The sequence below is a fragment of the Austrofundulus limnaeus genome, unplaced genomic scaffold (genome assembly GCF_001266775.1).
Source record: "Austrofundulus limnaeus strain Quisiro unplaced genomic scaffold, Austrofundulus_limnaeus-1.0 Scaffold881, whole genome shotgun sequence".
Classification (NCBI taxonomy): Eukaryota; Metazoa; Chordata; class Actinopteri; order Cyprinodontiformes; family Rivulidae; genus Austrofundulus; species Austrofundulus limnaeus.
In genome coordinates this window covers 85445-97077 of record NW_013953283.1, presented here as the reverse complement: position 1 = coordinate 97077, position 11633 = coordinate 85445, and the positions used below count along the sequence as shown (strand labels likewise).

At 39.2% G+C, this 11633-nt stretch overlaps 1 protein-coding gene across 1 annotated transcript in view; it reads left to right on the top strand.

Moving 5' to 3' along the window:
• Positions 1–11633, top strand: part of LOC106533090 (ras GTPase-activating-like protein IQGAP1) — a gene marked incomplete at its 5' end in the record, with an annotated part of 33351 nt that extends 21718 nt beyond the window's left edge. Inside the window, 12 exon segments of the mRNA XM_014029304.1 lie at positions 542–682; positions 782–866; positions 3354–3586; positions 3671–3803; positions 3875–3977; positions 5844–5979; positions 6061–6148; positions 6644–6853; positions 6932–7098; positions 8137–8259; positions 9217–9325; positions 10352–11633. Of these exon segments, the coding sequence (XP_013884758.1) occupies positions 542–682; positions 782–866; positions 3354–3586; positions 3671–3803; positions 3875–3977; positions 5844–5979; positions 6061–6148; positions 6644–6853; positions 6932–7098; positions 8137–8259; positions 9217–9325; positions 10352–10465 (1642 nt within the window).

The window sequence follows — 11633 nt, the reverse complement described above, 5'->3', positions numbered from 1 at the left end:
ATATATGATGGAGCTTGGTTGTTAAGAGCTTTGTATGTTAGGAGTAATATTTTAAATTCTGTTCTAAATTTGACGGAGCCAGAAGGCTGACACATATCCATGGAGGGATGCACAGATTTACAGGGTAAATGGTGGCACTCTGACTGCCTTTAGGTATYGGATGAAATGCTTTGACCCTTCGCTGGTGCACTGGGTCCTGGGTTCCTCCTGGTACATAATGATGCYTGGCCTCATGTGGCAGGCAGTTTCTGGAGGATAAAGGAATAGATACAAATGACTGGCCTCCATACTCACCTGATCTAATCCCAACAGATTATTTCTGGAACATTGTGTTTAGGTCCATCTGATGTAGTTAGATTACACCTCAGACTGTCAGGAGCTCAGCGATGCCTTGGTTAGGATCTGGTAGGACATACCTGGACACCACCCATCATCTCATAAGGGACATGCCCTAATTTTACATTTATCAATTTGTCTATGTCTGTTTCCTAAATAAACTTGATTTAAAAGATTCTAATTATTATTGTTTGTCTCCTCTTAGTAAGCTGCCTTATGAAGTTACTCCAGAACAAGCGATGGCCCACGAGGAGGTGAGGGCAAGACTGGAGGCCTCCATCAAGAACACAAAGACCATCACTGACAAATTTCTGTCTGCAATCATCGTCTCAGTRGACACGATTCCGTAAGCTCCTCGTCTCTAGCTCCACATCAATCATGTATTGTGTTTTTGCCCACATGGTTTTGCCTKTCTTACTTTTCTTTTGTGGCTTTTGCCTCAAAGGTATGGAATGAGATTCATCTCCAAAGTGCTGAAGGACACTCTGCACGAGAAGTTCCCTGATGCTACAGAAGACGAGCTGCTCAAGGTTTGCATTTTTATCTGTCTGTAGACGCTGTTCCTTCATACCTGGAAACTTATTATTTTTTATGTTTAATGTGATAAGATGGAACCTTAAGCACGCAGGTTGTTTCAGACTGAAATGAAAGTGAGTCTCAGGTTCACGACTCTGAGCAGGATTATAGTAGACCTGAGGCTCCTGGTAAAACATTTTTGGCTTTCATTTTGTAGAATGAKTCAAACATATTTAACACTTGAACTTTCTGAATTTGTATACCAGTAATAACCCTTTTTAAAAGACTCAAACTATTTACATTTTTTCAAAAACTCTTTAAGACAAACTTGAAACCTGTTGATTGTTCCCAGACCACTGAGAACAAAAGCTGTGCAGATAAATCCAACCTATGAGGTCAATATCTCAATCAATAAACTCACCAGTTAATTTTAACAAATCTGTAAAAATCTTTTCAAATATACCAGGAGTTATTTGGGGGAAAATGTAGTTTTTCCATTAAATATTTTATTTTATTGTTGTGATTGTTTTTCTTTCAAATCAGTTTAGTGAAAATCTTTTAACAGTAGTTATTTATGTCTTTATTTTTTATACCAGGTGTTGGTTTTATGGCTCTCAGCGTTTGTTCTCATAACAACCGTAGGAGTAAAGTGAACTTTAACCCTGTTTTCACCACACAGCTTCTCCTCATTTAACAGTTTGGCTCCAATTCTTCCACATCYGCCTTTCTTGTTTACATCTCTGTCCTGGTTCTTTTTTCTGCTGTGTCTTGTCTTTCCATGTTTCCAACCAGCTGCAGTCTCTTTTTGCTGAATCTCAGGTGCACCCGTTCTGTCTGCTGCTGTTCAGGTGAGCCCCCCCCCACTCCCCTCTTGCTGCTCAGTCTGCATCCTCAACACCTTTCTGCATCCTGCTGTAGCATTTGCCAAACCTGTTTGTCTCCTCACTTTTCTTCTTATCAATCTTGATGCTCATGAAATGAAAAAAACAAACATAAGATGATGTTATGTAACTACTGTTCCCTGGAAAAGAGACAACGTTAATAAAAYACCTGAATCACCTGAAGACACCATTAATCACACCTTCAGGCAAATGTATAAAAGGCCTGATAACAAAAGACCAGCCCCACCCGCACTATATACTGTCCATCATCACGTCTTTCCTCGGTTTAATAGCCRCTCTTCACTGAGCCCAGCTGTGCAGCCATGTGTTGTACCTCATGCCTCACCTTTGGAGAATGGTAGTGAATTTTACGTTCTCTTTCAGTGGATTTACTCTGTACAAAACATGATKTATAAGACATAAGACATGTTTCCATCAATGTTTTTATGTGCATTTTGAAGTATCGCTTTAGAAAAGGTGTATGGAAACGGAAACATTTCGCGAAAAAGTTTTTATGCTCGCTTGAGGTGGTTCTGAAAGAGTTAATGCACAAAAGGGCAGATGGAAACACATTTGCAGAATAAGTTCTGACATAGTGAATATTTACCTCGGTCAGCTGTTCCCACTGTCAGTAATTGTAGCAGCTGCAGCTGGACCCTCCTGCTGTTCACATCTTCCTGGGTATTCCTGTATTGTGAAGGTAACATRGCCAGTACTAGTTTACATGAATCAAGAGAATAATTACAACTTTCCTGATAGTAGCAACACGTTCCTGATAACCTCTCTGAGATGTGTATCCCTGCGAGTTTGTAAYTTACTTCCTGTTTACTACTCTTTGTGTAGCCTGGTTAATTTATTCCAAGCCAGTAGATGGAAACWTGTCTGATGTGCATTTTTTTTATTTGATATTTTAAGTTTGTTCAAAATTAGCATTAAAATTGGAACAACACAAACATGACTATAGATAAAGTCCCCAGAGACCAGCATAGAGCCTGGGTCACATTCAGCATGCTGGTGCAGCACCTCAGACCATGTCTGTTCAACTCATTTGCTCAGGAGGCCACAGATACTTTAAACCAACAACTCATGGGCAGAACATCTTTTACCTTTTTAGTTTTGTTTATTTTGTTGCATTGAAACATAAATTAACAATCTACAAGTGATTTAAAACTCATTGTTATAATAAATTTTAAAATTTAAGACCAGTTGAAAAATGACAAGAATTCACATTTTACACTGTTGGATYATAAGAAGGTTCTAAGTARAGCTTTGAAATGCAAAATGATGAAATGTCAGTGAAACTTAAAACATCTGAATAAGCATTTTATTGCAAACAAGTATTAAACTGTATTTTTTATGTWTTTATTTTGCCCTGGTGCACACTGACRGAAGAGGAGCTGYCATGTGTTAGCTATATTGATAACCTGAAAGATCAGTGGTCTAAAGCCATTTTCTGCTTTAAGCTGCAGGCAGTGGTWACACTACCTAAAATCACAGAGTTTTATTTTTTATGGTGTTCTTAATCATTTGATTACATCCACAGATCAAATGTTGGTAAATGTTACCACGTATGTTGTTCATCATTTGAAGTGATTGAGTCATTGTTCTTTGGTTTTTCAGATTGTGGGGAACCTTCTGTATTACCGCTACATGAACCCTGCCATCGTGGCGCCTGACGCCTTCGACATTATCGAGATGTCCGCTGGYGGTCAGCTGACAACCGAGCAGAGGAGAAACCTGGGCTCTGTGGCCAAGATGCTGCAACATGCCGCTTCCAATAAGATGTTCCTGGGAGACAACGCACACCTGAATCCCATCAATGAATATCTCACTGCATCCCACCAGAAGTTYAGGTCAGACAGACGATCAGTCAGAGGCCAACTGTAGAAACATTCAGGATCCAGCTGTGTTTAGTTGTGTTGCATTTGTCTTCACAGGCGTTTCTTCCTGGCAGCATGTGACGTTCCCTCACTTGAAGATAAGTTCAACGTGGATCAGTACTCTGACCTGGTCACAGTCACCAAACCTGTCATCTATATCTCCATTGGAGAAATCATCAACACTCACACTGTGAGTTTACACCGCCTCAGTTTCACATCAGCTCTGAACAGCGTGGTGATTGGATGTTTCTGTCCTGTTAGCTGCTGCTGAACCATCAGGACGCCATCGCTCCAGAACACAACGATCCTATCCACGAGCTGCTCGAGGACCTGGGTGAAGTTCCCACTGTGGAGTCTCTCATTGGTGAGTAGAGTGGAGTGAAGATAAAGTTATACTGTCAGTGACAACATGAACATTAAAGATGACCACTTTAAATAACTCAATTAAAACACTGGATTGAAAGTTTCTTCTTTTAATCTCAGAGAGAGATTGGTTTTATTTTGAAGTGAGTTGGTGGTGTTAGCTGTCAGTTCTCATGAATCATCTAAAACAACACAAACCTCAATCTGGTAATACGTGTATATTATAAATTGAGTAATCTAACCTGGCTGTTGCCTTCCTACACAATCAGATTATATAGMGAAAAAAMTGTTGGKTAAAAATGCAAAACGATTCCTGGAGCTGATCAGTGACAGRATGTTGTAATGTTGCTCACAACACCCTCAGTGAGCTTGATTTGTGTAGCAACATGAAAGCTGGTACAGTAGCAACACATAACYTGTGTTGGGGTGCAATGCCCCTTAGACCCCCTTCACACAGGATTCAGACCCTGTTAAACTCTCTACATCCTACATGAACTGTAAGAACATGGCTGACTGCAGCAAGTACAGAAAGACTCTTAGACATTGTCAGGATGAAGATTACGCCATGCTAACACAACACTGATGACTTGATGGGTTGTATTCTAGGCCTGAGGCCAGYGTAGCCAGTCCTGCTTCTGTTAGGCCACACTGATTTGTGCAGGCCCTACAGTGAGGAGAAAGTGTCACCATTGTAACRAATCACCACCACTTTGCTATGAAAATTTAGTGCACACCCCTCYACAGTATACCTCCCTCTGCATTTTCCCCCACAGTTATGATTTTAGCTGAGTACATTTTAAAATGAAGATAARCATATTTAAAACAGTTTTKRAWWWTTWWTTTTTTTATCATTGTGAGTTTTTAGACATGGAGAGATGTTTTCTGTGGTATACAACCCCAACTGTGATGAAGTTGGGACGTTGTGTAAAACATAACTACAAACACAATGATTTGCCAATCCTTTTTACCTTATATACTATACAAAGACAAAATATTTAAAGGGGCAATATTATGTGTTTCTCAGGCATACATTTAAATACTATACCATAATAAAGTATCTATGTCACCTATAGTTATTAAAATGCTGTTTTTATGTTTTAACTAAAAAATAAACTTATCTTGTAATCACTTCCTCTTCTAAACACTTTGAAATTGGCCTCTGTCTCTTTAAGAACCACCTTCCGCTTCTGTACCGCCCATTTCAGCGCGGGGGGGTTGGGGGGGCTATGATGCAGTTTACTTGGCATCTGAAAATACATTTCTTCAAAGGTATTTTTAATCTGAAAAGAGCTTCACTGAGTGAGAAGTAGTGGATCTCAGCAGACAGTTTAAGTTTCACTTTCAGTTTCACCCGAGAGCCTGCAGGAGTCATGGGCGGGGTGTGTGGGGAGGGGGGGGGGAGGGCTGCGCTCTGCCATGAGGAAGTTCGGCTTAAAGACGCATCCCAGAGGGATTTCTAGTCCCCGCCTGTCGTTTTGCTCCTCAGCATGGCTTCCTAAAAAAGCTGCAGGATTTCTCAAACATGCATGAATGAGTCAAAGCAAGGCTTTGGGCATGTTTTGTATGAGAGTATGACATTATAACATGATATAAAACTCAAAAAAGTTTATTTTACATGATATTGCACCTTTAATGGTAAATTGAATAAACTTTTTTTAAAATATGTACTTATTTTGAATTTGATGCTGCACCATGTTCTAAAACAGCTGGACAGGCTCCTGTTTCCCTCTGTGTTCCATCAGTTTTCCTTTAACAACACTCTGTTTGTGAACTGAGGACACTCACTGTTAGAAGATTGCTGAATGAAAGAAAAGTTTACCAGATGCAGAATCTAARCCTGACTGTTTCTGCCCTCCGTCTCATGAAGGTGAGAATCCTCTCCCCCCCGATGACCCCAACAAGGAGCTGATGGGGAAGACGGAGGTGTCTCTCACACTCACCAACAAGTTTGATGTTCCTGGAGAGGCCAATGCTGAGATGGACGCCAGGACCCTCCTGCTCAAGTGAGTCCACCACCATCAAAAAGCAGTGATCAGATTTGTTTTTAGCTTCTTCCATCATTCTGATGGTTTGTCTGTCTCCAGCACCAAGAGGCTCATCGTGGATGTGATTCGCTTCCAGCCTGGAGAGACTCTGACTGAGATCTTGGATTTGACAGCCAGCCCAGAACAGGTCAGATCCCCATCTGATGACGTGGACCGTTTGRATTCTTTTTCTCCTGAACGTTAAGAATTCAAAGCTCTTTACTGCAAACAGAAGAGCAGAGAGTGCCCAGCATATAGCCCTGTCTGCAGAGTTTGTTTAATCCCAGTGGAAMATTACAGCTTTGTCTTCAGGCGTGAAACAGGAACTAGTTTCTTCAACATGTTTGAAGACAAACACTGACTTCATTTTGTAAATGACAAAGATCAAACTGGCTTTCCTCTGAGGCAACATCCTTTTTTCTTCTGGAAAATRGACATTTTTTTGGCCCTATCTAATTCCTCAGAAAATCTTTGCTGTTTTACCAACAGATATGTTTATTTACTGGAAACTACCAGAATCATTTAGAATAATTTATACATGACAACAAAGTAACATTTCTTTCATTCAGCATGTTAAATATTTAGATTCAGTTGACTTGAAGATGATCTGAAGCTATGATCCATGCTTTTTTCCTCTCTTTAGGAAGCAGAGTATCAGCGAGCCATGCAGAGGAGGGCGATCAGAGACGCAAAGACTCCAGAGAAGATGAAGCAGGTGAAACCAGTGGTGGACGACAGCCTGACCCTGCAGGGCAAAAAGGACAAGATCAAGAGTAACCTGCAGAGGCTGGCAGAGCTGGGAAAGGTTCACCYCGAGAACCGCTACCAGGACCTGATCAACGACATCGCCAAGGTTTGAACCACGGTTCCAGCTCTGGAAGAGCAGTTTTATAGGAATCRGTGTGTAAACATGATGCGTGTGTCTGTGCAGGACATCAGGAACCAGAGGCGTTACCGTCAGCGCAGGAAAGCTGAGCTGGTGAAGCTTCAGCAGACCAACACCGGCCTGAACTCAAAGACCAGCTTCTACCACATGCAGATCGATTCTTACAATCAATACATCAAAACCTGCATGGACAACCTGGCCAGCAAGGGCAAGTGAGTGAACCRCAAGATGGCTTGCACCTCATTCTTAAAGGAATAGTTTTCTTTATCACTTTGATCATGTTACTTCTGAGTAGTTAGTGTCTAACCTGCAGTGGGTGTGTGTTTGTAAAAGCAGGTCTGAGACACCAGACAACATTTTGATTTCTAGTTTTCACCAAAWCGCTTCATGAGATAGTTCTCAGACAGCTGCTGGCAGGTGGAGACAAAGTTTTGWTTGTGTGCCTGTCAGCAACATATCTTTATTAGATACATCTCAACACAATGACAGACACCACACCTAATAGACATTAGTCTACGCAAAAGTGGCAGAAAGTCAGTTTGTCACATTGTGTGACTGCTCATGATGTCACAAGATCACACAAAATATTTTCAAAGTTTAAGACATGTAAAAACCCGACACATTCAAATTATTAGTAACCAATGTATTCAGCCTCAATGTTTCCTCCTACAGGCCTGTAGGTAGAATACTGGTTTTGAGCACTACTTGTTTTGATTTTATTGAATTCAACTTCTTGTTGAAGTCCTAAAAACATAAACCTCTACAAATAGTCAGAACTCTCTTACATTTCCTGAATTATTTGCATTTTATAGCAATRGTTCCCAACCCTGGYCCTTAAGGACCCCTATCCTTCGTGTTTTACTTGTTTCCCTGCTATTCAGCAGGTCTTCACAGTATTGTTAATCACTCACTCAAATCAGGGAACATGTAAAACATGCAGGACAGGAGTCCCCGAGGACCAGGGTTGGGAACCACTGTTTTATAGCATGAAAACTATCAGGAAGTTGCTTACAGGACATAGGCAGGAGGAAGAAAACGATGCTACAAGAGATAAAGTCTCCTGAGTTTGCTGTTTTCTGTGCCTGGGAGATGTTTTATTACTGCAGTCTGAAGAAGCAGCTCTGGTCGATGAATAAAACAGCTAAACTCTGAACTTCCAACATTAATAGAGACAGCTTCATGTTCTCTTTTAAAAACATGTGCTGGTTTTTAATTTTTTTGTTTATTTTTTTATGTTTTTCTCCTCTCAGGTTGTCGAAGAAACCAGGTGACAACAAGGCCAAGAAGAGCAAACAGGTTTCCCAGAAATACACAGCATCTCGGCTCCAYGAAAAGGGTGTCCTGATTTCAATAGACGATCTGCAGCCCAACCAGTGAGTTCTGYACTAAATCAAACCACAATTTAAATTTCATTCATACCAATAAGTAGGGCTGGACGATGTGGATGAAGTTTATACTACGATATACCTCCTAATTTCAGCCGATACATCATTCCGATATCAATCTGAATACTAAAAATATCAGAAAAACTGCCAAGAACACCAATATTTACAGTCTCTACAAACATGTTGTCATTTAAGATACGTTTAATTAAAATTCTGACTAGTCAGAACAACAGAAGAGATATCTTAGTTTTACTTTATAATTAATCATAATTTAATTGTTTATCTGAAATATACAGTATGTTTCACATGGTCAGTAATCTATTGCAGATATCCTGAATTAGAGCCTACGTACAACTTCATGATAAATCTGACATCATTTATACAAGTCAGAATGGAATTACAGATATTTGTATAAATATAAATAGGTATCTTGCTTAGTCAGCATATAATTAGACATATCTTAACTGTTTCTAGTCATAAACCAAGTTCAGATATTTGGAATGTAAGTGTGGTGAAGCTAATTTTATGTCCAAACAGTTAGTGTTTGCCATGTCAGTTTCAGTTCACTTTGCTGGACACAGCTGCTGATGGGAAGATGGTGTGTTTTAGGAAGAGGGATTAAACTTTTAGGGTGCTTCATTTGCTGTGTTGTACGTTAGCGCTGTTAGCGTTAGCGTTGTACACAGTGTGTAGTGCTGAGCTCTGCTGTCGAGCCTGTGGTGTACKCTGTGATTCACTGATGGATATATTGATCAAATTTCTTTAAAAATTGTATCATCATTACTGAAATGTTTTCTATCATATGTATCCATATTAAATCCAGCTCTACATATAGGTTTCATTTCTCACTGTCACCAGGTTTGGTTTAAAAATCTATATTTTTTATGCTTTTTTTTTTTTTAACTGGTCATCATGTTTCTAAATCTTGTTCTTTTCTTATTACAGGTACAAGAATGTTATTTTTGAGATCTCTCCATCTGAGGCTGTGGGAGTATTTGATGTCAAAGCCAAACTCATGGGCGTACATTTGGAGACATTACAGTTAGAATATCAGGTATTGCAGTGATGCTGTCCACAGGTGGAACAAGCTGTTCTGTGTCTGTGTGTTTCCCAAATATCTGATAAACCTCTGCACAGATTTTATTGAAAATTGAAGAGTGGCACATCTGCAAATGGTGCTTTTTTTTTTACCCCCCACCCCCCAAAAAATATTTACCTTCTTGCCAGGGACCTCTCAAATCCCACAAACAATGCAACAAACTATGTAAGGAAAAAAGATCAACTTTTAGAATGTTTTCTCACTTTTATTTACGATTCAATAATTATTATTACATTTGTTTGGCATATGAATTGTATTAACTAACATGTTTTAAACACTATTATATTCCTACTGGAAAAAAAAACCTTTTCAACAAACTTGACGATAAAAACAAATCAAATCCCTTCTAAGCTGTCTTAGATAATATTTTGAAGTATTAATATAAATTATGTTTTAAAATAATGATTAAAAACAGTTGTTAGAAAACAATTATTAAAAAGAATTATTAGTTTAAATTTATTTTTGCATATTTTGTCCTTATTGTCCCTCCATCTTACTGAGTCCCCCCCTAGCGCCCTCTGGTGGCCCTCACTCTGAACGCTGTGCTAAGATTTGATGCAGCTGAAAGTCATTCACAACACATACTCAAAGTGTTATTTGTGGCATGTTTTTTTTTAACTTTAGTGTTAAATGTTGACTGTTTTCTCTCTCAGCAAAATATTTCATGAAACTTCTCAAAGTAATCGTTTAATGTTTGTTTACAACTCGTGAACTTCTGGAGTCGAGCTCATTTATGACTGCTGTAGCTATTTAATGTTAGCCGACACAAAACCGGTCCGTTTTACAGATACTGAGCCAACACTGGTGGTGAGAGCCGTGGAGAATGGTTTTAACTGTCATTTCTCAACAGAAGCTGATCTTAATGAAAGGTGGCAGGTGATACACAGTCCTTCAGGGAGTGCTGGGTTTGAAGTGTGTTTCCTCAGCTACCTGTCTCTGCCCTGTCAGAGAAGCTCACCTGTGTCTCTGTTCCTCTCTCAGGACCTCCTGCAGCTGCAGTACGAAGGCGTGGCGGTGATGAAGCTCTTCGACAGAGCCACTGTCAACGTCAAYCTGCTCATCTTCCTCCTCAACAAGAAGTTTTATGGCAAATAGTAAAAACCAGAAGAGCAAAGGGCTACAGACAATGCATTTTCATCACAAAACTAGCCTCTAAGGGGGCGGTGTATGTAACTTTGTCTCTACATTCCTTACTGCACTTTTCAGCTGTGCCTATGCAAATCTGTGCTTTTTTTCCTCTCTCTCTCTGTGGACCACCACATGTGCTTTACTGTTATTGTCCTTCCGTCTTACTGTAACTGCATCTTGGTCATAAATGTGTATTTTTGCTTTCAGTTTTATGAATATTATATGCATGGCTTTGAATAATTATAAAAACTATGTAAAGATATCTATGTTTTTGTAGCTGTTGCTAAATCTTTTCATTTCACTTGCCTGATGAGCGTGTTTGATAAAGGCCTCAGTGGGACGGTGGTACACGGCAGCAGGTTGGAGTCCAGGTTTTTATCTTGTACTGAACAAATAAAAGCAAATATGGAGAAATGATGCACTTCTTTTCTTCTAGACATAAAACTCTGTAGTTAACTGTTCTCACATTATTATTATTTTTTATGATTTGATGTTTACACATCTGATCTATAGAGAGAACTGGTTGTATATTTGAGTAGAAAATCTGATGCTGTCTTCAAAACCGTTTTTATAAATGTATTTCCTGATCATGAGTCACTTAGTTCAGCTGGAAACCAGACTGTCTGGCTCTAACCTGGCCTTTTACCCACTTGTGTGACCAGTCCAGATGTTGGTTTGTTTTGTGATTACAGCASCCTCTATCTAATGCACAACAAAGGGCTTAAACATTCATCATTTACTAGCTTTTCAAACATGTAAGAACTGTTTTTTTTTTGTTTTGTTTTAGTTTTAATACAAATKTGTCCTTCAGGTTGCTAACCTAGAGACAACTAAGACAAACTGATTTCATTCCAAAATCACTGCAGGATAAAAGCATCTCTTCATCTGGGAGTCATGGTTGTTTTAGTTTTTATTTTTCTGTTGTCTTCTTGAAAATACTTCAAATTTGCCTTTATTTATATTTTGTATGATGTCAGTCTGTAGCAAATGATTGTCCCTGCAGAACCTGACGGATCATTAGAGGAAGTGCAGTATTAACCCTGGAGATCCACCAAATGACACTCTGCACCATCCTGGTTTAGTTTTTTTTTTTTTTTTTTTTTTTTTTTTTTTTTTTTTTTTTTTTTTTTTTTTT